This window comes from Talpa europaea, assembly GCF_964194135.1.
Source record: "Talpa europaea genome assembly, chromosome: 13".
Taxonomy (NCBI): Eukaryota; Metazoa; Chordata; class Mammalia; order Eulipotyphla; family Talpidae; genus Talpa; species Talpa europaea.
This window is the reverse complement of record NC_140080.1, coordinates 4325260-4349446: the sequence shown is the minus strand read 5'-3', so window position 1 is coordinate 4349446 and position 24187 is coordinate 4325260. Positions and strand designations below refer to the sequence as shown.

Sequence of the window (24187 nt, the reverse complement as noted above, 5' to 3'; positions counted from 1 at the left end):
ACTGAGGCTGGGATTCAAATTGTCTCTCAGCTCCTCAACATCCATGTCATTTTGTATAAATGGCCCTTCAGAATCTCAGTTTTCTCCTGCACGAAACAGACATCCTGACCCCTCGCCTAGGCGTGCTTTCTGGGCCAAAGGACACGGCTGGGGATGGCATCCGGGGAGGCCCAGGAGAGCCGTGGGTGCTCCTTATCTTCCTTCTTCCCTTCCGCCGCTGCTCCAGGGCTCTGTTCCTCGGTACCCTCCGACGGGCCCAGGTGTGGCACGTGTTACCCTTACACCTGGGCCTCGCTCCCCACGGGGGCACGGGTCGCGCTGGGCCAGGTTGACAGGGACTCGGTGTCAGACCTGGGCACAGGTGTCCTGGGCTGCTGGCCGCGTAGCTGCGTGTCCAGGGACTTCTCACCTGTATGACTAGGGGAGATGCTGCCCCCTGCGGGTGCTGCCTGGGGTTGCAGCTCGGACACGGGGCCCCACGGACCACACCCCGGGCCTGATCTGGACGGCAGGGTCCTCCCCTCAGCACGGCAGGCGTCCTCTGACGGCAGCAGCAGGACGGCCTTTGCCCCGGAGCCCCGTGCGCGTCCAGCAACTCCACCGGCCCCGCACACATCCTGGGCCTCCTCAGTGTCTTCTTATGTCTGTTTCCTCTGTCTCAGGTACCTGCTTTTTAAACAGTGTTTGCATCATCTATCAGTGGACGATAGGAAGGGAAGTCGCTCATGGGTAGACCCGCTAATTCCTTTGAGGCTGGTGAGTTGGGCACTAGTATTCTGCTCTGAACAAACTGCCCTCGAATGTTTTTGCTTCTGGCCTGGCACTGCTGTCTGCCACACGCCCGAGATGTCGCTGGGGTGGTGCAGTGTGTCTCCTGCTTGCAGGCCCCCTCCGGGTCACGAGGCCTGTGGTGCTGAGGGCCTGAGCGCCCTGTCGCTTCCGAGCCAGGCTCAAGGTTGGCGGGTCTCAGGACAGGCCCCCAGCCCTGAAGGTGACTCCGAAGCCTGTGCGTGAAGAATCTTTGTGTTCTCTCAGAGTGAAGTGAGCACGCCCCTCTGTGGGCGCCTTTTCACCGACGTGAACAGTCATAGCTGGCTTCCATTTCACACGCCCCAGAATTACAAAGAGTTTAACAGAAGTCAGACCCCGCCGCGGCCATCCGGGCCGGACACCATCCCAGCTCAGCGAGTGGGCGGAGGTCACAGTTCCCCTGGCTGCAGTTATTTCCAGGACTGGGGGGTGACCGCGGGGCCTGTCTGCACTGTGGATCAGCTGGAAATGTGGAGATGTGCAGAATGGGGGGCCAGTTCCCCACCAGCAGACGGCCCCCCACTCTGTGAGGCGCCTCCCAGCAGGCCCTGGGCCTCAGCCAGTGTAGGCTCTGGCCTTCTGTCCTGCCAGGGCCACATGCCTACCGCCTGGCGTGCCTTGGGCCGACTCAGTTCTGCCTGGGGATGCCGCCCCGGGGTTGGCTCTCAGGGTGCCTAAGTGGCACCCACTTGGTGCCCACAGGCGGTGTGGGGTTTATTAGCCGTGATGCCCAAGGGGTCCGTCCCTGCGGGACCACCTGGGTGGCCACAGCCAGCTTCCTGGAGCCTGTCCTGTTTCTGCCATGGACTAGCCACGAAGGTCTCAGAGTGTCTCTGTGCCTCAGTTTCCTCCTCTGTAAAAGGAAGGCAGTAATGGCTCCTGCCTCAGAGGCTCTGTAAGGGCTTAGCGCACAGTAGGCACTTGTGTTAGTGGCTATGATTGTTACATGCCCCGTGGATGAGACGGCCTGACCAGGGTGTCAGCATGGGGAAGGCTCGGGTCTGTGTGTGGGGGGGTCCCGAATACCCCTGTGTGGGTGTGAGCGTCGGGTGTGGCTTGGAGAGGCCCCCAGTCCTGCTCTTCCGGCTCTCTCACCGTCCGCGCCCGCCCGCTGGGGATGAAGCGTGAGTGTGGAAGGTCAGGGCGGTGGCCCTGTCCTGCCTGCCAGGTGAGTGCAGGCAACACTCGCTCGGGGCTGGAGGGGAGGCTTCTCATGCAAGAGCGGGCCAATGGCTTGCACCCTACCCCTGGACCATGGAGTTGGGGCCCCCACAAGCTAGGATGCCCTGACTGGGTCTGCCCTTCCTCTGCTGGCTGGGTTGGTCAGGAGCCCGGGTTCTGTGGAGAGAGGTGTGAGATAGACAGACCCTGGGTGGAGGAGGGCCTGGGCACAGGAGTGTCTCTCCTCCACTTCCACCACAAGCAGCGGGGCTTTCTGCCCCAGCCCCTCCTCCCTGGCCCTCAAGGCCTGAGCCGGGCAGGGCTGGGACAAGAGCAGACGTGTCAGTGCTTGGTCCCCTGCTGCCTGGGGACTCAGTTCCTCAGCTCCCGTCTTAGGAAATAAGGCCTTTGCGGCAGGAGCTTCTGGGTCCATAGAGCTCTGGCTCGAGTGACCTGAAGGCCCCCACGAGGCCCTTGGGCCTGTCCTGGTCCCTGCCTTTGCAGCTGCTGGCACCTCTCAGACCCTGCTTGTTTGGTTCCCACGTCTCTTCTCTGTCCCCAGTACCCCCCTCCCCACTTCAGGCCCCCAGAAAGCAGCGGGGGTGGGAGTGCTTGTCCATGTTGCCATCACTGCTGGGCTGGAGCATCACGTTTCAGGGCTGTGATCAGTGCACACGTACGCATGGGTGCCCGGGCAGGCCCCTCAGCTGTCCAGAGGCCAGGCCGGGGTCAGTTATTCTTCCCCTCACCCCAAAACACACCTCCTATTCTTGGGAGACCAGAGGAGTAGAATTAAGGATGGGTGCTGCGTTGTCTGTCTTTAACACTGAGGCAGATTGTATCGAAGCACAGTCACCTCAGTTTCACAGACAGCCCCCAGTGTTAGGCCCAAGACTCCTGGCCATGATGCCAACATCTGAGGTGTTGGCTGGGCCTGCCCCGTGCGTCCTGGAGGGGCAGCAGGGGCCAAACGGAACCCTTAGGATCCAGCTCCCTCACTGTTACCGAGATTTCAAGTTGCTTTTATTGTTTGGCCACAAAATGGACATGATCTTTGTTGGCCTAACACACCTCCTTGTACTGCTTTCGCCATCCATCTTGCACAATATAAGACAAGGCCAGAGCTTAAATGAAAATCCCCAGCTTCTTATCTCCTTCCCACAGGAAAGCAAATCTGTGTTGAAAACCGTAAAATTAAGAGGAGAGCAAGGAAAGCATAATTTAGCAGAAATTCGTGGCGCCAGATTCTGAGCTCTCTGACTGGAGGGTGAGGTCAGACATTGAGAAGCCGCCGCCTGCTCACGCAGGCTCCTCGAGGTGGTGCTCGCCGAGGCGGGCGCGGGCCGGCCCTTCAGCCCGGAGGCTTCTGCCTCGCTCCCTGCTCGCGCTGCCCTAAGAAAAGGTCTCGACAGACTGGCCACGATGCGTCCTGGGAGACTTTTGAAATGGAACTGAGCACAGTTGTTCTCAAGGATCCTTGGAATACATCCATCTAGTCCAGCTTGGGGTGTTGAGATTCTCGCTTCCATTTTGAAAAGGTTCACCCCCGCCCCCAACCCCAGGCCCAGCCCCAGCGTTCTCAAGTCTTTGTGTTTAAGAAGCTCAGACTCACTCTGTGCATTCGGCAAACTGCGTCATGAACCCCTGAGGCCCACCATGATTTCCCACCTGGCGTGACTATGTACGTGGCCGTGTGTGCTGAGAGAGCAGCAGGGCGGGGCCGAGATCTCGGCGGCCTGTCGGGTGGACGCGCGGGGCCACCAGCCCCAGGGCCGCCTGCGGCAGCCGCGCTCGTGCCGTGAGGGCCATCCGGGTTGGGGGCGGCACTGCCCAGAGAACCACCTGCGTTTGCTCTTGCCTGTAAGCTTCTTCTGGGTGGAAGTCGCGATGCGGGGGGGGGGGGGGGGGGGTGTGTGCAGAGAATGGCTGTTTCTCGCTGGCGAGAGGAGTGTGCCAGGGCTCAGCGTGCCTGGTTTTCCCGCGGGCAGACCTTCCCGGCGGAGTCGCGCAGCTTGTGATACCTCATGGGCGAAAATGAAACTCTCATGAAGTCCAAGTCCACGTCTGTCACGGGGTGGCCACAGCCGGGGAAGTGTCGGGGGCCCCTGAGACCCCGCTACGCTGTGAGCAGTTCTCACCTCCAAGTGTGCAGACGTTTGTGACGCAGGCCTGGTTCTGGGGCACCTGGGTTCACTGCGCCTTAGTCTGTCGGTCGGTGGAAATCTTCCTCATTCACGCTAATTGTGGCGAAGGCGCGTCCGACCTGGAGATCTCGGGCACCTTCCCAGTTCATTAGATGCTGATGGCCTAAGTGCGCACATGCTTATGGCTAGTGTTTCTGCCCAAGACCTCGGTGAGGCTTTCATTTGTAGAAGTGAAAATTCGAAGCCTATTTGGCCGTCGGCGACGGTGTTTCCTGTCCTCTGGGTTGAAACGATGTCCTGATGAGGTGAAGGTGCCTGAGTCCTGTTTCCCTACGGGCTGAGTTCAGGGGCCATTACCGGGGTGGGAGGGGAACTCAACTTTAGCCAAACAAAAGGATCACCCATTTCAAATCGATGAAGTCCAGTAAGTAACCTGAACCTTTAAAAAGTGGCATTGCCTGCTGGGGGCGCGGGGTGAGAGCACAGTGGGGAGTCGCGTGTGCTTGACAAAGCAATACAACATGAAAAACCTTCAGCAGACTCTTGCCGATGTCCAGCTACAGAATTGGGAGTTCTGGAAGCTAAGGGATACTGCTGCAGCAAATTTGCATTTGCTGGGTTGTTTAAATATTTGCCCTTTCAGATTGGCAGGGCGCATTCATTTGTTAGTGAAACAGTATTTTAGCGAGTGCCTTCCTCATGCCAGACACATGTAACGGATAAAGGGCTTATGAAACGCTCTGCACATTTGCCCCAGGGAGTCACCCTGAGGCAGCAGCCCAAGAGGAGCGTGCTGTGAGCGCACAGAGACGCTGGTTGGGACAGAGGGCAGGATCGCCAAAGGTCCTGGGGAAGTGACCGCTGACGCGGAGGGGGAGCCATGTACCTGAGGGGTGCTCGGCTCGATGAGACAGCCAGGATCCCGGGCTGGGTGGGGCTCTTGTGTGCTGTGGTGCCCGTTACTGCGTGGCGTGACCGCTCCTTTGGGGACAGGGGCTGGGCCTAGGCCTGTGTTAACCTCGGACTCTGTGGTTGCTTTGCAGTCCAATAAAGTGCCCGTGGTGCAGCCGTCCCACGCAGTCCACCCTCTCACCCCCCTCATCACCTACAGCGACGAGCACTTTTCTCCAGGATCGCACCCAGCACACATCCCGGCCGATGTCAACTCCAAACAAGGTGAGGAGTCGCCCCCAGGCCGCCCTCCTGCCTTTTAAAGAATTGTTTTATTCTCCTTCGAGGTGAGGTTGGTTCCCAACGCTGTGGATGATAGATCCTGAGCTCCCCCCGCCATTTGGCTCCCCACGGCCCCCTTTGATCTGCTCGATTCTACAGTCAGGTTTCCAGGGTTTGCTTTGGCTTGGCTTGGTCTGTTCCTTTGCTTTCTTGCTTTATAGTCACGAGTGAAATCTCGAGGAGCCACCTGGCGCCAATCTGCACAACCTCACGGCCCCCCACCACCTTTGCTCCCTGTCACTGGGGGGAGGGCAGGACGCATTCGTGGGAGACAAGAGTCATTTATTTGACAGCAACTTTTTGTAAATGCAGAGTTTGTTGCTGATTTTATATTTTAGAATTAAAAATAATAATAATAACTAGAAGGGCTCTCTCCAGAGTGACAGCTGTGAAAACCCAGGAACCACAGTGTCATCATCCACGGAGTCCCGCACATCTACTCGCGTCAGTCCTCGGCGCCCCCTGCAGGAGCAGTGGGGGTCGTGTTTCTAAAAGGTTGGAAAAAGGACAGAGTAGATTTTTACTTCAAAAGTTCTCTTTTTGAGGCTTCTTGGCCTATTTAGTTGAATCCCTGTCATGTTTTCTCCTCTTGTTGTTACCTACCAGCACCAGCTTAGATGTAAATAATAATTAAGGTACAAAAGCATCTCTGTTTAAAGTCAAAGCAACAAGAATCTTATTATCGCCACATTCTGCTTCTATTTCATTGACACCGGCACATACAGCCAAGAGGCCAGACAAACCAGATGCCTGCTTTCTGTCTGCATGGGGTGGCGGGGCCGGTCGTGGGCAGGAACTTGGCTCTGCAGCCTTCTCGTCCCTCTACCAGGCAAACCCCAGGGAAGAATTACTCACAGCCTGGCCTTTGCTTCTTCCCGGACCACAGCTTGGTCTTTAAAAGTTCAGATGTATCCCGTCCAGCATCCCAACCCCGCCCAGCATCCCAACCCCGCCCAGCATCCCAGCCCTGTCCAGCCCTGTCTTTGACCTGCAGTGGACAAGCGTAGTAAGGGCACCGACACCTGTGGCGTTCAGAGGCCGCGTCGTCCCTGCAGGGAACACTCGCAGGGGAAAGTCACATCCATGGGCCTCCCTGGTAAGAAGGAACCTGTGATTCGAGGACTCAGTTTCAGGGGGACGTTGGACTTGAGCCCAAGCACCCTTACGGGGAGGACCTGCGAGAACCCCCTCTGCAGACATTGGCAGGTGGCCGCAGCCTCTGCCCTCCCTGCCTGCCTTACTCCACTCCCCCTTCACCCAGGAAGTCCAAGGGTGAGAGACTTGCAAGGCAGGGCCGCGGATGGGCAGTGAGGAGGCAGGAGACGGGCGTCTCGGGAGGAAGGTGGCTGGGAGACGCAAGGCCACGCTGTGACCTCAAAGATGCGGCCTCCCGAGGGCCCTCCGCGGCCTGCGGGCCCCTCCCCACAGCAGGCCGGAGCCAGAGACGCCCATCTGGGAGGCAGAGAGAAAAGCCTGGAACCAGCTACGAGCAAAAAGAGCCCAACAGGGCGTCTTAGTTTGCTTTTAACTATTCATTTATTATTTATTTGCGCCTCCAAACTTCTTTAACAAACGCTGCCCAGCTAGAGAAGGCAGCGGTCGCAGGCACGGTCCGAAGTTGTCTGCCGACGCTTTCTTGCAAGTCTTTATTTTGTTCCCGGAATGCACGGCCGCGCCTGCTGCCTGCCGGCCGCTGCAGCCACGCTGTGTGTCTTGTACTCGAGAGAGCCCTTCCTCAGTTCCGTCTGTATCCTGGACTTCACCGCGTGTCTCTGGGATTCTGGAGCCCTTAGCTTGGAAAGAAGAGAGTCACATGATTTTGAGTTTGTCGTTTCATGTCGGAGTGACCGAACTCCGCAGTTCCAAGAGAGACTGGTCCAGGACGGGACCCTGACAGGGGTAGGATTTGAACAGCAGACGCCCGATGACGGGCCCGGCGCGGCAGGAGCTGGTGCCGGCCTGGCCTCCCCCCCAGCCCCAGCAGTGGGTCCTCTGCTGCGGTTCCCGCTCCCTGGAGGCCCCTCCTCCTCCGTTTCTACCTGGAACCTCTGACGCTGTGTCTCAGGAGCACGGAGGCCGAGGCCTGCAGTGCAGTCAGGACTCGCGGCCTGAGTCCAAGGGTACGAGCCCCGGACGGAACCTGCCAGCACGCCCGGGCGTACCTGCCTGAACGCTCATCGCCACCGAAAAGGGGGGTCCAACACGGCCTTGGACCCTCACTCGGGGTGTTCAAGTTTGCATTTCCATGCGGTTCTTCTCAGGTCTGGGTTTTCTTTTCAAAACTGGGCGGCCCCCCGCTGGAGGCCAAGGTTCGAGGAGTCTCTCAGGCGGGGGAGGCAGCCAGCTGGACAGACTCCTCAGCGATTCTTATGTGCGAGACCCCTCTGTGGGGCTCCCTCAGGCGCACCTGCTGCTCAGCTGACCCTCCCCCGCCCCCCAGAAACATTCCCCGGGGAATGAATGTTGGGGTTCACGGTGGGCAAAAGAGCAGTAGTTGTAGCCTTTACAGTAAGAAAGGAAATTCGAGACTCTTGTCCTAAAAACACAAGGTGATCTCACGCAAGTTCTCTGTGGTGACTGAAGACCTTGCGCTCTCCCACCTACTTCCTGTAGGAATGGAGAAACTGTCCTAACTGCAAAGTCAAAGGAGCATCAACTTTGAAGGCAGCGCTTCTGAAGTCATTCCCACGTGGTCAAGGCCTTCAGTGGCTTTGTAACGTCCGAATGACCTTCGCTGGCTTTTAAATGGTGAAAAAGCAGAATCCCTCAGCGCATCTTCTCTCTCTCCTAGTTCCCAGTGTGACCTCCATATTTGTCCAACCACTGAGGGCACATTCTCGGGGGGAAGCCTGGAATTTGTACCTCTCCATGTGAGAAAGGTCTTTGAAAGCCAGATTCGTTGTGCACAGAAACTTCCGTGGTTTTGTTCCATTTCGAACCGCTTTCCCCAGGGTGCGCTGGGTCTGAGTCATGACCGTCTGCACCTGTGTGTGAGTGTCGGCCCCTCTGTCCCCCCGGAAAGACTCACACAAGTAGATGCACAGGGACCGGGTTCAGGCGCAGCTGAGGGCAGCGGCCTCCAGGAAGGCGACGCGGCAGGCCTTTGGCCCGGTCATTCTCCCTGGGAGCGGCTGATCCTGGGCAGCCTGGCCCAGAGCCCAGAGCCCTCGAGCTGAGGAAGAGCCTAGCTGGAGCTGCAGCGGCCGACAGCGCATGAGTCCTATCACGGGTGACCACTTGGGGCTGATGATTCCTAATGAATGTCTGATCCTCTGAGGTATCACAGCCCCCAGATCGCGTGTCCAGAAAGGAGGCAGTGAAAACGGGAACAGGGCAGCCGACCTAATCCTGGCCCAGGTTGGGGGGGCGCCCAGAGGAGGAGTCAGGTTGGATTGGGTGTCTGAGGGCCCTCAGGAGCTCCGCACCCCGTACTGTCTCAACCCGTTTACTCCAGCATTGAGATCTAGGGGCGCCAGCCAGACTGTGTTAGTGGATCTGATGATGAACGTCACTCCCTTGGGCTTCCGGGGTCACGGCCCCGAGTTTCTGGGGTCCCTGTGGCAGCGACAGCCGGCTGTGCTGCGCATCTGAAGGCCAACCCCTCTGTTTTCTCTCACAGGCATGTCCAGACACCCCGCGGCTCCCGAGATCCCCACCTTCTACCCCCTGTCTCCGGGTGGTGTCGGACAGATCACCCCGCCTCTCGGCTGGTAAGTTCCGGCGCCGGGGCCCTCTGCTCCCCTCTCCTGTCCTGGGGGGTAGCTTGGCCAACATAGCGCTTGGGGAGCCGAAGAAACCGCCCACCGGCTAGCCAGGTGCTAACTTTATTTCATTTCCATTTAAAAGATGAAACAACACTCGGGCTTTGAAATGGATTGAATCAGTTTGCTAGTATGTGTGGAGGACGACGGTAGCTTTGCTTTGAAGCTTCTAGTTTTATGGAATCAATTTGTGGCTTCGGGCGCTGGCTCTGCCCGTCCCGAGTGTGCAGTGCGGTCTCTCTTCTCTCGTTTTGTGAACTGCCTCCTTGGAGCACCCACTTAGGCGCACTGGGCATCTCTGTGCTGACGCGGGAGCGAGGGGGGGGGGCGGCACAGCCCGGGGCCCGCCGCGGACTCTGCACGCACCTTCTCATTTCTCAGGAAGGGTCAGTTTGAGTTCACGGTCGTCAAAAAAAGGCGAAAAATGGACGGGGTTGGTTTTTCCTTTCCCTGACTCCAAAGACTGTTCCAGCTTCAAAATTCTTAGCGCTGCCCTCAGCCCCGTGGCAGCGACGCAGGCGCGGGGAAGGAGGAGATGATGCGGGGCGGTGCCGCCTGTCGTCCTGTCACTGCCAGCCCGGTCCCTCCCCCACCCCGAAAATAGCCGTCCACCCCCTCCCCCTCGTCTGGCTTTCTGCCCCCACAGCCCCAGGCACCTCTCTCGCCTCCTCCCCACCCAGCCCCCACACACCCTCAGTCCCGATGGTGCGAGCACCTCGCAGCAGCCGCCTCCGTGGTCCCGCCTGGCGTTGGCTGCCCCGGGCCAGGGACCCTGTGCCGAGGGCCGCGCTGGCGGCTGCCAGGGAGGAGCGTGGACGCGTGACACGCTGCGGGGCACGGGCACGGGGGATGATGTCCCTGAGGGCATGGGCCGGGGAGGGAGGTGCAGGGTTTGTAAATACTTTTTCATTCCTCTTTTTCTCTTTCTTTCCTTCCCTGCAACCCTCAAAGTGCCTGACAGGACACACCCTGCAGGGACGCGCGCCACGCGGGCTCCTGTAGTCCGCAGCCATGTTAGGCGCCTGGGGGGAGGGAGGGGGCATGAAGGCTGGCGATGGCGGGAGCTGCTGTTCGATGCCCTGCTGGGGTGGAGGGGCAGCACGGGGAGCAAGGACGCACTGAAGGGCGCCCGGTCAGTCCCCCAGCGCCTGCCCCCCAGCTCACTCACGCCCGCCCGGGAGCCCGTGCTTTGTCATTGATGGGTTCCTTTCTTCTGTGACCTCAGGCAAGGTCAGCCTGTCTATCCCATCACGGGAGGATTCAGGCAACCCTACCCGTCCTCACTCTCAGTGGACACCTCCATGTCCAGGTAGGTGGGGAGGCCCCGCCCAGGACCGGCCGCTGTCCTGCGCTTGCATCCCGCGCTCTGCTTGCCTCTTGGCCGCGGCGAGGAGGGCGCAGAGCCCAGCCGCGTCTGTCTGCAGCGTGCCTGGCTCCCACACTAGGTGTCCCGGGGCTCCGGGCCGGCCCCAGCCGCACCCGCGGGCCCTGGTGTCCCCCAGGGGAATCCGCCGCCCCCCACCCCAGGGGAGACTGGCGCTGGCTGCGCTCCTCAGCCTCCAGGACCCTCGTCCCCGCCCAGGCGGCGGTGTGCGATGTGCCAGCTCGCCCAGAGCCCCTGGACCCAGGCGGCCACCCGGCAGCTGACGGGGCTCCCCGGCGGGAGGCCGCGCGGCGCCCTAGTGTGCGAATCAGGCCCTGCGGACCCCGGGTGCAAGCTCGCTCGCTCGGCCGCCCGCGCTGTGCCCCCGCACCCCGCTTTGCTTCGGGAGGATGGCTGGGGTGCGGCGCCCGCGGCGTGGCGTGGTGTGGCTCTGTGGAGGGCGCGGGGGTGGGGGCCGCGCCCGGTTGTGAGCTCTGCTTTTCTTTTTCCGTGTGAACCTCGCAGTGTCTGTGATGAGTTTCAGCTTTGGGGGGGAAAAGCCCCAGGGTTTGTTGCTCACGGCTCTCTAGCTGCTGGGGAGGGGCTGACAGGACCCCCCACCGCCCCCGCCCAGGGACACCTTCCCGGGAGCTGTGGGAGCTGCGCGGGTGCTCCGGGGGGGGGGGCTGAGGCCGAGCGGGCGGTGGGTCTGCCGGGCGCTCCTCGGGCACTGAGGATGTGGCTCTGGAATCCTCCGGGTCCGGGGCCACCTCATCCTCTCCGCCCAGATGAGGGGATGGGCCGCTCAGCTGCCAGCCGAGGCCTGCGAGGAGCGTTCACGCCAACGCTTACTTTTGAGTTGGAAAAGCAAAGTCTGAAAGCACCTCCAGCATCGCCCGCAGCGCTGCGGGGAGCGTGTCTGGCTGGCTGGCCCCGCGTGGCGGCTTCCCTCCCCGTTGGGGGCGCTGGGAATCTTAAGGGCTTTTTTATGTCCCACAAGCGTATTGGGCACAAGCCTCTGGCTGCAGCCATTTCACCCTGAGGACAACGGCCCGGGGTCCAGAAGGCGAGGACCCCACCCGCCCTCGTTTCTGTAGATACTTCCAGATGGCGCAGAGGCGCCTGAGCGAGTCGGCCTGCAGAAGGGGCCTGTCCCTCTCGGGCTCAGTTGTGCCCACACGGGTCGAGCTGCCTGCCGTGAGCCGTCGCCTCACGGGCTGCTTCGCCCAGGAATGCTTCAGCTTTTATGTCAAAATCCCTGAAGATGCTGCATCTCCTGGTGTTATCCTTCCCAGAATGGCTCTTACTGACATTCCTCTCCGATGGCTGCTGTGCAGGAAAAGTGTCTGTCTAAATCCTGTGGCCTAGCGCTTGCCCAGGGAAAATGCCAGATGCCGCCCTTCGCTCCAGAGAGCAGTTCTGCCAGTCAGGGACTCCGCGGTTTGCGCTGGCAGGGGCGGGACACACGGCCAGGCCGGGCGGAGCAGCGTGGGGCTCGGCGGGCTGGCGGCGGGCGGGGGCGGCCACGCAGCTAGTCCAGAGCCGCCTCTGCTTCCTCCCCAGGTTTTCCCACCACATGATTCCTGGCCCTCCCGGCCCCCACACAACTGGCATCCCTCATCCCGCTATCGTAACGCCTCAGGTCAAGCAGGAGCACCCGCACCCCGACAGCGACCTAATGCACGTGTGAGTAGCCGCGGCGGAGGGGCGAGCTTCTCCCCTGCGCCCCGCGGTGGTCCGAGGGCTGGGGGACGTGCCCACGGAGTCGCGCCGTGCTCGTGTGGGTTGAGGCCGGATGGGGCCCAGGGACCGCCCCACGCGGCCACCGTCTCCGCCACCTCGAGCTGCGGGGCCCGTTCACTAGCCGGGGGTCCCCGGGAGTGCTGAGCCACGCGGACGGCGGCTGTAGGTACCTTGAGGCCGAGCTCCGCTGCTCTCAGCCGTGGGTCCCGCCGGCCCGGGGTGGTCCCCGGCTGTCACCGCAGGGCTCACCCCCCTGAAGACATGAGCCCCTCCGTTTCTGAACCTGGGTGTGGGCGGGCTGGGGGGCAGGGAGCACGACCGTCCACAGGCCCCGACAGCGCAGGCCAAGCCAGTGTTCCTGGGCGGGGCACAGTCTACTGCCTCGTCGGGTTCTCAAACGAGGGCCTTGACACCCCCGAAAGTAAGAGGAACGGTGCCCGAGTCGGCCGTGTGTCAGCTTTGTCGAGAGGATGGAGGGGTGACGCCCAGGTCCGGGGGCTGGTAAACGCGTATGTAGGTGAACTTTCTCGAACCAAAGGCTCCTCGTTCCCCCGGAGTCCCTGAGTTGATCTTCCGCGCTGCAAGGCGGGGGTAGAGCACCCTGGAGCCTGTCCCCAGCCTGGCTGCCGTGGGTGTGCAAAGAGGCGCTTGCTTCTCTCCTCCCACCCCTTCCGTGACACCCACATCCACCTTTCAGGAAGCCTCAGCATGAACAGAGAAAGGAGCAGGAGCCCAAAAGACCTCACATTAAGAAGCCTCTGAACGCTTTTATGTTATACATGAAAGAGATGAGAGCAAACGTCGTCGCCGAGTGCACGCTGAAGGAAAGCGCCGCCATCAACCAGATCCTGGGCAGGAGGGTAAGTGGGGCGCGCTCTGGGCCAGTCCAGGGGAAGGCGGGGCTCAGCGATGGAAAGCGCTGGAAACAGCTCTCAGCGAGTGCTGTTCTCCTCGTGCTCACGCGGCAAACGTTACGCAGGGCGTGTTGTGTCTGCCGGGCACCGTGGTGGCTGTAGCACGCCTCCGTGGAGCACAAAGTGTGCCGACAACCCAAATCTCAGCTAGGCAGGGCCCCGGTACGTAGAGTGGTGACAGTACTGCTCGTGTCAAGAGCAGGGGTCTCAGATAGGAACGGGATTATGACGGAGGGCCCAGGGCAGAGCCATGTGAGGACACAGCTGTTCCGCGTAATGAACCCAGTGACCAGCAAGGGGGGCGGGGGTGGGGGGCCCTCCAGGGGGACGCGTGTGGGAGACGACAGGAAAGTGCTTGGCGCCTTCAGAGCTTCCTGCAGAGAGGCCCGGGGGGCCAGCCATGCTTCTGGATGAGTCCCCAAAGGGCCCCCCACCCAGGACAGAGCAGATTTGTTCCATTCACCTTTGGATGGAAGAGTCTTGAGAGAGCGTTCCAACAGTCTTTATTCTAGCAGATTCGAGCAGACAGCTAGAGGTGAGCACTTTGAAATGCTTACAAGTCCAGTTAGTACCATCACCAACTAATTACTCTGGTGATGACAGCTGTGTTGACCGACTCTCTTAGCCACTTCCCCATGATCTAACTTGGGCCCCTGCTGCATCTTTAGAGTGTGCGCGGGGCCCTGAGTGGTCAGCCGCGCCTGGCACGAGGCTGCAGCCAGGCAGACACTTGGCCTTCTGGCTGGAGGCTGGAGTCTAGCTCTTTTCAGGTGCTTTTGTCTGGCTGGAAATGGTTGCAGTCGCGGGTACATGACCAGTAGTGGAAAAGCTCTGACCTGCCTCTCATTCCGCTGACAGCGCTAGCACAGAAACGCGAGCATGTCAGCGCTACTGCGCCTGCACTGCGGACGCTGCCTGCTGTTACGGTAGCTGCCGGCAGTCTGCACCCTCAGAGGCAGGAGGTGCAGATGAACATGCGGAGGAGGAGGCAGGTCGTCTGTGAATTTTAGGGAATCGTGTTTGATCATTGTTACCATGCTGGTTACCAACCTCGTACATGTCAGCATTCATTGGCGAAAACCGAGGCGAGGTGCAGGCAGGCGGGAGACGGCGGGCAGCGGGCTGCCTTGCATTATCGAGGCCTGTTGGAGAGAATAAAAGTACACGTCTTTCCAATCTGCAGGACCCCAGGGGTACAGGGCAGGGTGGGGTGGTAGATTATAGCTCTTTTGGTGCCCTGGATACAGCCCTCGCTCTCCCTGTGGATTCTGAAACACTTAATAACAGTCATGACGGCGACTTCCCAAGCCAGCCGCGGCGGACGAGCTCTGCCTGCCAGCTCGGGGTGCTGACCGCTTCCCCGACCCTTGGAGAGAGAAGCTCGGGGGGCACGAATGGCTGATGTGCCATTGCAGCTTGTGCGAAAGGCAGCTTTATCTTGTGCGTTTGCTTGTCTGAGTCAGAGGTTCCCTGGCCCTTGAGGAGGCCCGATGTCCCGCTGCGGCACACACGGGGCGCTGGGCTTCCATTGGGAACGCACATTTCCAGCGCCCGCTGCTCGCGCAGCTCCCTCCACGCGGCCCCAGCATGGTTCTCATTTGCGCGGCTGCCTGTCTCTCATTTAGACACCTGGTTCTATTTCTAGGTCTTTGAGATCTTTGATTAAGATCAGGCTTTCTGTGCTTTCATAAGTGCCCTCTGGCAGGATAGTCCTCGCTAGTTCTTTAAAGTTCCTGGCTTTTCAATCATGCAGTTTCACCCTGGGATAATTAGAATTCTTAAAATTCTGAAATCCTTCCCCAGCATTCTAGCTAAGTGTGTAGTCATAGGAATTCAAGTGTGTATAATAATACAAATCCTGCCTTCTCATGGGATTTTTCGCGGTGGACCTTCCAGCTTGTTAAAGGGAGCTCACTGACCACCAGTTTAACTGGTGGGACTGGATCCGTTTCTTCACATCCAGCAGGTATTGCTCCCAACAGGACTGACAAGGAAATCTGATGTTTTGAGAACATTAACTCTTTACATTTTCAGGAAGCAACAGAAATAGAAGCCCTTTGCCGTTGATTGTGTTGCAGAAGTCCCTGCGAAGGGGGCCTCTCTAGCTGGTACGAGAGACTAACAGCTTCGCTGGACCTACCGCCGCCCTCTGGGAAATGCTTTTTTACTGCGAGTAGAGTTAGTGCAGCAGGAACGCCAGGGAAGGGAGAGAGTTTGGCCCTTGCTGCCCGGAAGTGGTTAGCCCAGCGCCGCGTGCCGGGGTCCTGTCATCCTCTTGGCTGCTGAGCACAGGACCCTGCTCACGTCTCGTGAGGCCTGAATTGGATTTGTGACCCCCACTTTTCCCCACACACGCGCAGCTGCCGTAAGTGACGCACAGCTGTACTGCTAGGTGACGGGCGCCTTGTCCGTATCCGCTCTCACCCTTGTCCTTTTTCCCGGTCCGCCCGCTAGCTTCTGTCAGCCTGCACCGCCCTGTCTCCAGAGCCGCCAGGCTGCTCTTCCCTGTGAAGGCCCCTGTGGGCCAGGGCCTAGCTATGGGGACGCCGCCCGGCCGCTAGTAGCCAGGTGGGTGACTTCTGCCCTGGACGTGCCTTCTCAGGCTCGATCCAACCGAACCCGAGTAACAGAACTCCCTCAGGTCACCTGTTCGGTTGATTGTTATACAAAAACCACGACTATTACTTGATTGGCCTTTAGGCCCGGGCTGGACCCGCCTGCGTGTGCCTTGCTGCTGCGCTTATAACACACTTAGAGCCTGGCCTACCTGTCCAGCTCAGGTGCGCCGCGGGAGACGGGCCTTCCGGTGCCAGAGCCAGGTCCTGGTGCCGGAGCTGACCGTGGAGGTGGAGTCCAGGAGGAAGAGGACTCAGCTGCCAACTTCTCTCTCCCCTTCCCTTTTTCTTGTTTGACCTTTTCAAACAAGAACAGAGTGATGAGACCAGCATGTAGGGTGACAGGGTAAGATTCCCCCGCCTTGAATGTGAAGGCAGTAAGAGGGGGAGGTCCACCCTGGGGCTGGGGGGTGCAGCCAAGGTGTGGGCTCAGGTCCCCCTGCAGCTCTCCCCTGCCAGGCACAGCTCTCCTGCAAGATCTGGGAAGATGAGAAAGTACTTGGAAACTGCTTGGGTGGGAGGTGCCCGAGGCAAGACGTGTGCAAACAGCTGCCAAGCAGCGCAGAGCTATAAGCTGTGTAGACGCCCCTGGGTGCTGGCTGACACGCCGGCCTGCGTGACGGTGGGGAGCAGCGTGTTTGCAGGACACGCAGCTGCATCCTCTAGTGGGTGCTGCAGGGTGCGCCTCTCACCTTGCTCCTGGTGATAAGGCAGCTGAAAACGGCAGCCTGGGCGGCCGCCAGGGTACACACTGTGGCTGCTGAGCGTGCAGGTGTGATGGGCAGGTGAGAGACACGGACAGACTGACCTCCGATGTCTGTCCTTGCGGCTCGTCCAGCGACGGCGTGTCTGCGTGCGTGTCGGGCAGGGACAGAGCCTGCGGGGAGGCCCTCCTTCCTCAGGCGTCAGGGACACGTGCCCGGCCGTGGTGTCAGCGAGGGCCACATGGGCCAGGCTCTCGGTCATGTGCCTGCAGGAGAGACGGGGTGGGGGCCGCGAGCGGCTGACTCGGGGGGCTCTGCTTGGCCGCGGCGTTTTTCTCCCGAACAGGAGAGAGAAAGTGAAGTCCAGGTTTCACTTTGGCTGCTCGGCTCCAAGCCTTGTCGCCTCCTGCCTTGTGAGGCAGGGGTCTACGGGTGCCCCCTCTCAGTGTGGCGCTGTACTTACTCTTGTTTGCCACCCCCCAGTGGCACGCCCTGTCCCGGGAGGAGCAGGCGAAATACTACGAGCTGGCGCGGAAGGAGAGACAGCTGCACATGCAGCTCTACCCCGGCTGGTCTGCGAGAGACAATTACGTGAGTATCCCCGCCGGGGCTGGCGCCGGGGCTGGGTCCTGTTCGTGAGAAAGCTCATTACTTCCCCGAAGGTGCCAGGGGGACATTGGCGGCCCGTGGGATTAGGGAGACATGAGTAACCCCGCCGTCCTCCGTTGGCCGAGGGGAGCTCTTCTGTGACCCCGCGGATGCCCGGACCAAGCCCCTGGGCCTGGGCGAAGGGTCCCTGCCGTCACAGACGGTGCGTGGACGTGCTCTTGCAGGCAGCGCGCACGGAAGGTTTCCGCACCGCCAGCGACTAAGGGACCCGACAGCGCGGGCAAAGGGAGATTTCTGCAAGTAGTTGCCTCCACCTAGTGTGTTTTTCCATTTGGATGTGTGTGTACGGACACGACAGTGTGCTGTGCTGAGGCCGGCCTTCCGCAGCAGGGCCTTCCGCGCGGCCCACGTCCCCCTGGGTCCTTTGGATGACTGTTGAATACTTCAGCGGGAGGACACGGCCTGAGACGTCTGAAAGCAGGGGCAGTGGTTAAGGTGCTTCTTTTACAGCTGGACCTACGTCTGCAACGCACATCACGTGTGTAGGGCTGTTCCTGCAGGACAGTAACAGCAGCGGCTTTGTGGACTGGAAGCGAGAACTAGTGCAAGACTCACGACACGTAGGGTCGTTGTAGGAGTCTTGCAACGAGGAATCTGATGGACTTTTCCCACAGACTAATCAGAAGTGGGTCCAGTTTCCTGCTCCAGGTGAAGGCGCCCTGCTTCCTATGACGTATGTTAGCCCGATGGAGCAGGGGCTGCAGGGGCCGAGGGGTTCCTGGTAAGGAGGACCTCACTGATAGGACGGCCAGGCATTTCCGCACAGCTTGAGCATCTGACTGACGTAGTCTTGTCTACTTCTGAGCAGCTGTATGATGACGACACTTCGCTTTTCGGTATTTTATAGAGATGAGTAATTTATTTAAGCTCTTGATTTCAAAACTGGAAGGTAGTGTCCATGCTCTGGGGGAGAGCAGCCTCCAGCATGCCGGCTGGGCTGGCCGCCAGAGGAAGAGCCAGTGTCCCTTTGCAAGGGGCCGTGAGCTCGACGTAGAAAGTGTGTGGTCAGTGCCCGAGGAACACCCCCTCGAGGGGGCACTGAGTAGGTACTGGAGCCCCCCGTGAGCCCATGAGAGGTGGAGCGGCACGGCCAGGGCCGGGAGAAACGAGGACTTCTGCCCCGGGTCCGGCTAGGACAGGGGGTCTCGGGTCCCTGACAGGACCTTGCCTCTCCCCTTCCAGGGTAAGAAGAAGAAGAGGAAGAGAGAGAAACTGCAGGAATCGACATCAGGTAAGCCTGGCCGGACGCCCTCCCGCCACCCCTGCTGCTGTCCCTGTGGCGCCTCCCCTCTGCAGGCTCGACAACCCTCCTCGCCCTGTCACCCGGAGTCCCCGCCGTGACCTGTGCTTTTGCTGTGTCGGTTCTCTTTGCTGTAACGCTCCCGCTTGGTTTCCGTGTGCACAAGTCCTTCCGAAGGACGGTTCTAGGCGTGCCGCCCTGCCTCCCCGCGGGTCTTCTGGGGGCCGGGCCTTGAGGCGTAGCAAACCTGCCGTTAGGGCTTCTGTTTCCAGCACGTTCGCTCAAGGCAGCAGTCGCCGAGGTCCTAGTTATTCCCCCTTCCTCTGAGGCCACTGCCTTGTGCCGCCCAGGCGGAAGTGGTGGCATCAGAGCCAGAGAGGAAGGGCAGCGAGGCCGGGGGAGCTTGTAGCCACTACGCGTTTGCAATGTGCGACCCTCTTCCTTCCACGTTGGTTAAAGCCACGATTTTCTGCAGGTACAGGTCCCCGAATGACAGCTGCCTACATCTGAGACATGGTAAGAACGACCCCTGGTCCTCCCGCCGACACGGGGCATGGGGGCGCAGCTGCGGCCCTGCGGGGGGCACCGTGCACTCGCTCTTGCTTGCAATCCGGACCCTGCGCCCAGCCGAGCCGGCGCTGGCGTGAGGAGTACGGGCCTCCGCGTCTGAGCGCCCAGGTTTCTCAGTGACCACACACACAGGCGTGCGTCCAGCCTGGGGCCCGCACACAGGGCCCCTGGCTCGGCTGCCTCCCGCTGAGGACCCCGCGCTGCTCGCTCACTCCCCTTGGCTCTCGTTCCCCATTAAAAAGCGCCTAGAGACGAGGTGTGACCGTGGAGTGTGGTGCTGGGCCCTGCGCCCGAGACCGCCCAGCCCCGCCGAGCCTGCTCCTCCCGAAAGGCGCTTTTCTCCAGGTTGGCTGTGCCCTCGGGCCCGCGCTGACACCCCCAGCCCCTCCCGGGCCTGCAGGCTGTGGCCTCTGTGCCTGGCGGGGGCCCCTTCCCCACGCAGGATGGGGACACAAGGCTGGCGGTGGCCGCCCAGGCCACAGGGGGTGGGGGAAAGCACGACCCCATCGGTCTGGGCCCACAGGGAACTGCAGCCTCGGCCGTCTGCAGGGGCCCCAGGCCCACCAGGTCCCGTGGGGCAGCCTCCCCACGGAGGGGTACCTGTGCCACTGCAGGAGAGACAAGAGAGAAGAGAGAGAGGGAGAGAGAGGAGAAAGGAGGGAGAGGAGAGAGAGAAGACAAGAGCGAGCGGAGTTGTGAGCAGCGTCCCATGTGGCTGTTGTGCGGAGCGGCTGTGTGTGTTGCTGGGGCGCGGGGAGAGCTGCCCCAACAAGGAGTTGCTGTGGGCTGGAGGCTCCGTCCCGGGGAGAAGAGCAGAGCCCAGCCCAGCACAGCCTCCGCCCCAGGCGGGGGTCACCTTGATGGCTGCAGCAAGGCTGGGGCTGCCCCGTGTGTCTCTCACTCTTCTCCCCCCTGCCCCGGAGCCTCCCCCGGAAGGCATGTTGTTGCCTGTGTCCCGGGAGGCCGGCGGGGCGGCCGCTGGGGAGAGGAGGGGGTGCGTGTGCAGGACCCGGGGCCCTGTCAGCTGTGCTGTGCTCCCCGCGGAGGGCGCCTCCTAACTGGCAGCCTTGGGCGCCCGCCCCACCGCGGCCCGGGCTCCGGCGCTGTCTGCTGCCCGCGGCCACCTACCATCCCTGCGCGTCCCCCCGACCCGCAACCGCGCGGGGCGCTCAGCCGTTCCCATCTTGGCAACCGTGGCCGTGCACAGAGGGGGCAGGGGGGGGGGGGCAGGAGGCTCGCCCACTGGTCCACCCGTGGCCCGGGCCTCTGCACCCAGTGTCCGGGGCCCGCAGACCCGCCAGGCGGGGTGGGGGGGGGGCGAGCTCGTTGCCCCGCCAGCTCTCCGTTGGCATCCGGGGTGGGACGCCCGTCCCTGGGGGCTGCCGGAGGCCCGGGGAGGGGGACAGGCAGGTGGCCTGACTAGGGCGACTGCATCGTGGGGCGTCCCTCCTGCTCCCGGCAGAGCCGCAGGCCGACGGCCTTCATGGCACATGCCCCCCGAGGCGGCCGCTGGAGTCCTCGGGGGCCCCCCGCCCACACTGCTGTCCTGGCGCCGGGCCGGGCAGCTCCAGCGGTGGCCCCTGCCCTGTGCGGGCCCCCGGTGGAGCGAGGCCCCCGGCCTGCTCAGCTTCCAGCACCGGGCGCCTTCCACCCTGCCTGTCCTCCTGCGGGCGTCCTGCACCAGCACGAGGGACCCGCCGCCCCCGCCGTGCGTCTTGGCAGACATCCCGCGCCGCCGCCGGCCAGGGCGCGCAGCCCAGGCGGGCGGTCAGGGGCCTCTCCCTGCAGCCAGCTCCCCCGTTGAGAGCGGGGTGCGGGGCTCCAGGGCGCTCCCCTTCCCGTCGTCGGTGCCCCGTCTGCTCACAGGCTTCTCTGTCCCTCGGCTCCGCGAGCAGCTCTCTTCACGGCGGCTTCCCGGGCTCCCCTTGGGGGAGGTCCTGTTGCTGTCAGGGGGAGAGGATGTCCTGAGCTCATGCCCCACAGGCTGTGCGGACCCCACCCCCTCTCCAGGCCAGAGCCCTGAGGACATGGGGAGAGACACAGCCCGGCACCAGCCAAGGCAGGGGGGCTGGGGCCTGATCCCCTTCCCGCGCCAATAAACCTTAGGAACGCGTCGCGCGCCTGCAGCGGAGCACGGAGACGGGCCCGCAGCCAGGCTCCCCGTTTTGTCTCGGGGCTGCCCGCTCACAGTTCTACATAGATGTCTTCATGTCATGATAAGCCCTGCATTCGGAAAGTGTGGGTGAAAGACGGAACATGGACACATCGTGGGGAGGACCCAGGGTCTGGGTGGGGGAGGCAGGATCTGTGCTGGATGCCCACGGCCGGCTCCTCAGGGAGGGGAGAGAGACAGGGGGTCGGGGGGACATGGAGCACGCTGGCCGTGAGTGAGAACCTCCCGTGTCTGTCCGGAGGTCTCTCGCACGCTTTCCCTGGCATCCAAGCACACGGGTCGGTGTGCATGAACAAGCCGTGGTTTCGTTCCGTTGGCTTGTGCGTGAGACTCCCAAGAGCAGGATTCCTCCTCGCCCGACGGGAAGGAGGTGCTCCTGGCGACGGGCAGGCAGAGACCGGCTGTCAGCGGCACCCACACGGCTGCTGGGAGGGGGAGAGGCTGTCTCGAGCTCATGCCATGCAGGGTGTGTGGACGCCGCCCCCACGCCAGACCAAAGCCATCAGGACATGGGGAAAGACACAGCCAGTCCCCACCCGAGGGAAGGAGGCTGGGACCCGAGGGTGGAGGGAAGCCGCCAGGGCGGGTATCAAAACCAGACACGTGGGCCTGGGGGGCTCGCTCTGTCGCTCGCCTCCTGACTTCACGGCTCCCGGCTGGCGGCAGCTCTCAGAGCGCCCTGTGGGATGCCGGATGGGGCATCGGGCAGGACGTATGTAAGACTGTGTCTCCCACTCTCTCCGGGGGCTGTCCTTCCTCACTTCCCCTGCCCTCGTCAGTAAACCTTTTCTGAACCCTGGCGTGCGCCTGCAGTAGAGCTCTGAGGAGGCCTTGTAAGCGCGCGGGGGAGACCCGCAGCCGGGCACCCGGGTAGTATCGGGGCTGCCCGACAACACGACCACCGCTTTCCAACAGCAGGCCCTTGCAGCGAGGCGTCGCGCCACCCACCAAGGCGCGCGGCCTGGCAGTCAGGAAGGAGCGACATGGGGAGGCTGGGGGGGGGGGGGGGCTGGGCACCCCAACGGAGGGCTGTGGGCCGAGCTGCCCAGCATGGGGGCTCCCCCAGAGGCTGCTCCTGGGCGGCACCACACCACAGTGCTCCTGGGGCTGAAAAGACCAGGCCCCCGGGCACTCCGGCCCCCATAGGGCGCAGCGGGCTCTGCCGGTGTCCTCCGTGCCCGAGAGGCCGCCGCCCCGCACGGCGCAGCCAGAGCCACACGCACCCGCTCACGCGGCCTCCCGGGGCCCGGCCCTGGCCCGCCGGGGCAAGGCCGGGAGCGCGGCCCGTGGGAAGCGGGTGAGGCCCGCGAGGGGGCCCAGCTCGCTCCCATTAACGGCCTGTCCTCTGTTTCTTCCTGAGGTGGAAAACGAAGCTCCTTCCCCACGTGCAAAGCCAAGGCGGCGCCCCCGGGGCCCCTGCTGGAGATGGAAGCTTGCTGAAGCCAGCTCAGCCGCCGGACGACACCCACGAGCCGCCGCCCACAGACAATCACTGCCACCCCGTGGGCAGAGCCCGCCCCATACGGCCTGAGGGTCCCGCCGCCACCACCCCGGCCCCTGCGAGGCCCCAGGCTCCGCCTCGCCCCCGGGTCTCCCCCTTCCGCCCGCAGCTTCTATTTAACAGCGCGACGCGTCCATCTTGGGTGGGCTTCCTTTCTGTGTTTTTTAAACTTGAACTTCGTCCATTTACTCTTTCCGTTTCCATGGCCGTCTGCTGCGCTAGCTCTCCGCTTCTCACACGCGTCACAGCCCTGGGCGACAGGACGCGCACGGAGGCCTTTCTCGCGCGCCAGCCCCGCCCTGGCCCTCCCGGCCGCTCCTGCCCACGAGGGTCGGCTCCGCGGACCGGGTGCAGTGACGCCGCCTCTCCCCCCCTCGGCCCCTGTACAAAGCCCAGCACTTGAAGCGCCCCCGGCCGCGGCCTGTCCCCGCCCCTGTTTTTATTAGCCGAGTAGTGGGATTTTATGCCAGTTGTCGAGACGCGCGTCGCCGTGCCTGCCCATTTTTTAACTAGTGAGGCCCAGCCTTGGCCCAGCCGCCCCCTGGTGTGTGTCGTTCCAGTTGGAGTTCACGTGCTGAGCATTTTTTAAAAGAAGCTTTGTAATAAAACAGTTACAAAAAGAGGTCTCGGCCTTTCTCCCGGAGCCAGCGCGGCCCGCTCCCCCGCCACAGGCGCTGCGGCACCTCCAAAGAGCCCCGATTTAAAAAAAAAAGCCCCTCCCAGGAGGGAAGAGGCCCAGCGGGGAGCGGAGGGCCGTCCGCAGGGCCCCTGTCCGCCCCAGGACCCGTGCTCCCCCGGGCGCAGGTCTGGGCCCGCTGCCGCCTCCCACTCGCGGTCCGCACCCGGGACCCCAGGCCAGCCGGGCCTGGGCCGCGCCAAGGCTTCCGCTCCCCCTGGCCCCGAGTCAGCCTTCCAAATGGGGAGCCGGCGTTCCATCCTGTCCTCGCAAACTGGCACCTCCTCGTCCGCACACCAGCATTTCCTGTGCGACCCCAGGGCCTCCCGCGGGGGTTTCCCGCCCTGAGCCCCTTGCAGAGCCACCAGCGCCACTGGCCTAACCTCCGTCTGCGCTCCAGTGCTGGTTCCTTCTCCTCCGCCTTCAGCACAGCTGGGGAACAGCTGCTCCCACAGCCGCAGGCTGCCCTTGCAGAGGGCCATGAACTCGCCCGCACATGTCCCCTCTCCAGGCGAAGCCCCCCCCCCCCCCCCCCGCCGTCCAGCTTTCATCAGCAGCCCTTTCATCACTTTCCTGACTCTGCCCTGGACGCGCTCCAAGTCTCTGCATCGGGTCCCCACCGGGAGCCACGGGGAGGTCTCGGGTGCGCAGGGGACCCACGGGCTAGAAAGCTTCCCTGTTGGCTTCGCAGCTCTCCCCCCACCACGACGGTGTCCCACAAAAGGGTAGCAGAGGGGGCAGGAAGTGTTACTTTTGGGGAAACAGTCACAGCTCATCGGTGCGGCCTTCTGGGTCTTAGGAAGCCAACCGGTGCCCCATGTGTCATGCCTCAGTGACCAGCAAGGACAGCGGCGGAGGCGCCGAGGGAGAGCCGGCTGGGCCTGGCCGCGCCCCTGCTGCTCTCCACCGA

General features: G+C 62.3%; 1 protein-coding gene across 4 annotated transcripts in view; it reads left to right on the top strand.

Moving 5' to 3' along the window:
• Positions 1 to 22540, top strand: part of LEF1 (lymphoid enhancer binding factor 1) — a gene marked incomplete at both ends in the record, with an annotated part of 91444 nt that extends 68904 nt beyond the window's left edge. The window contains 8 exons of one of the 4 annotated variants that reach the window (XM_084252454.1): positions 5159 to 5291; positions 8968 to 9058; positions 10335 to 10418; positions 12036 to 12158; positions 12913 to 13075; positions 16932 to 17039; positions 18300 to 18348; positions 22461 to 22540. In XM_084252454.1, the coding sequence (XP_084108580.1) occupies positions 5159 to 5291; positions 8968 to 9058; positions 10335 to 10418; positions 12036 to 12158; positions 12913 to 13075; positions 16932 to 17039; positions 18300 to 18348; positions 22461 to 22540 (831 nt within the window). Of the gene's footprint in view, positions 1 to 5158; positions 5292 to 8967; positions 9059 to 10334; positions 10419 to 12035; positions 12159 to 12912; positions 13076 to 16931; positions 17040 to 18299; positions 18349 to 18832; positions 18868 to 22460 lie in introns of those variants that run through there. The other 3 variants (XM_084252455.1, XM_084252456.1, XM_084252457.1) reach the window with 3 other exon arrangements.
• Positions 22541 to 24187: the final 1647 nt, after the last annotated feature.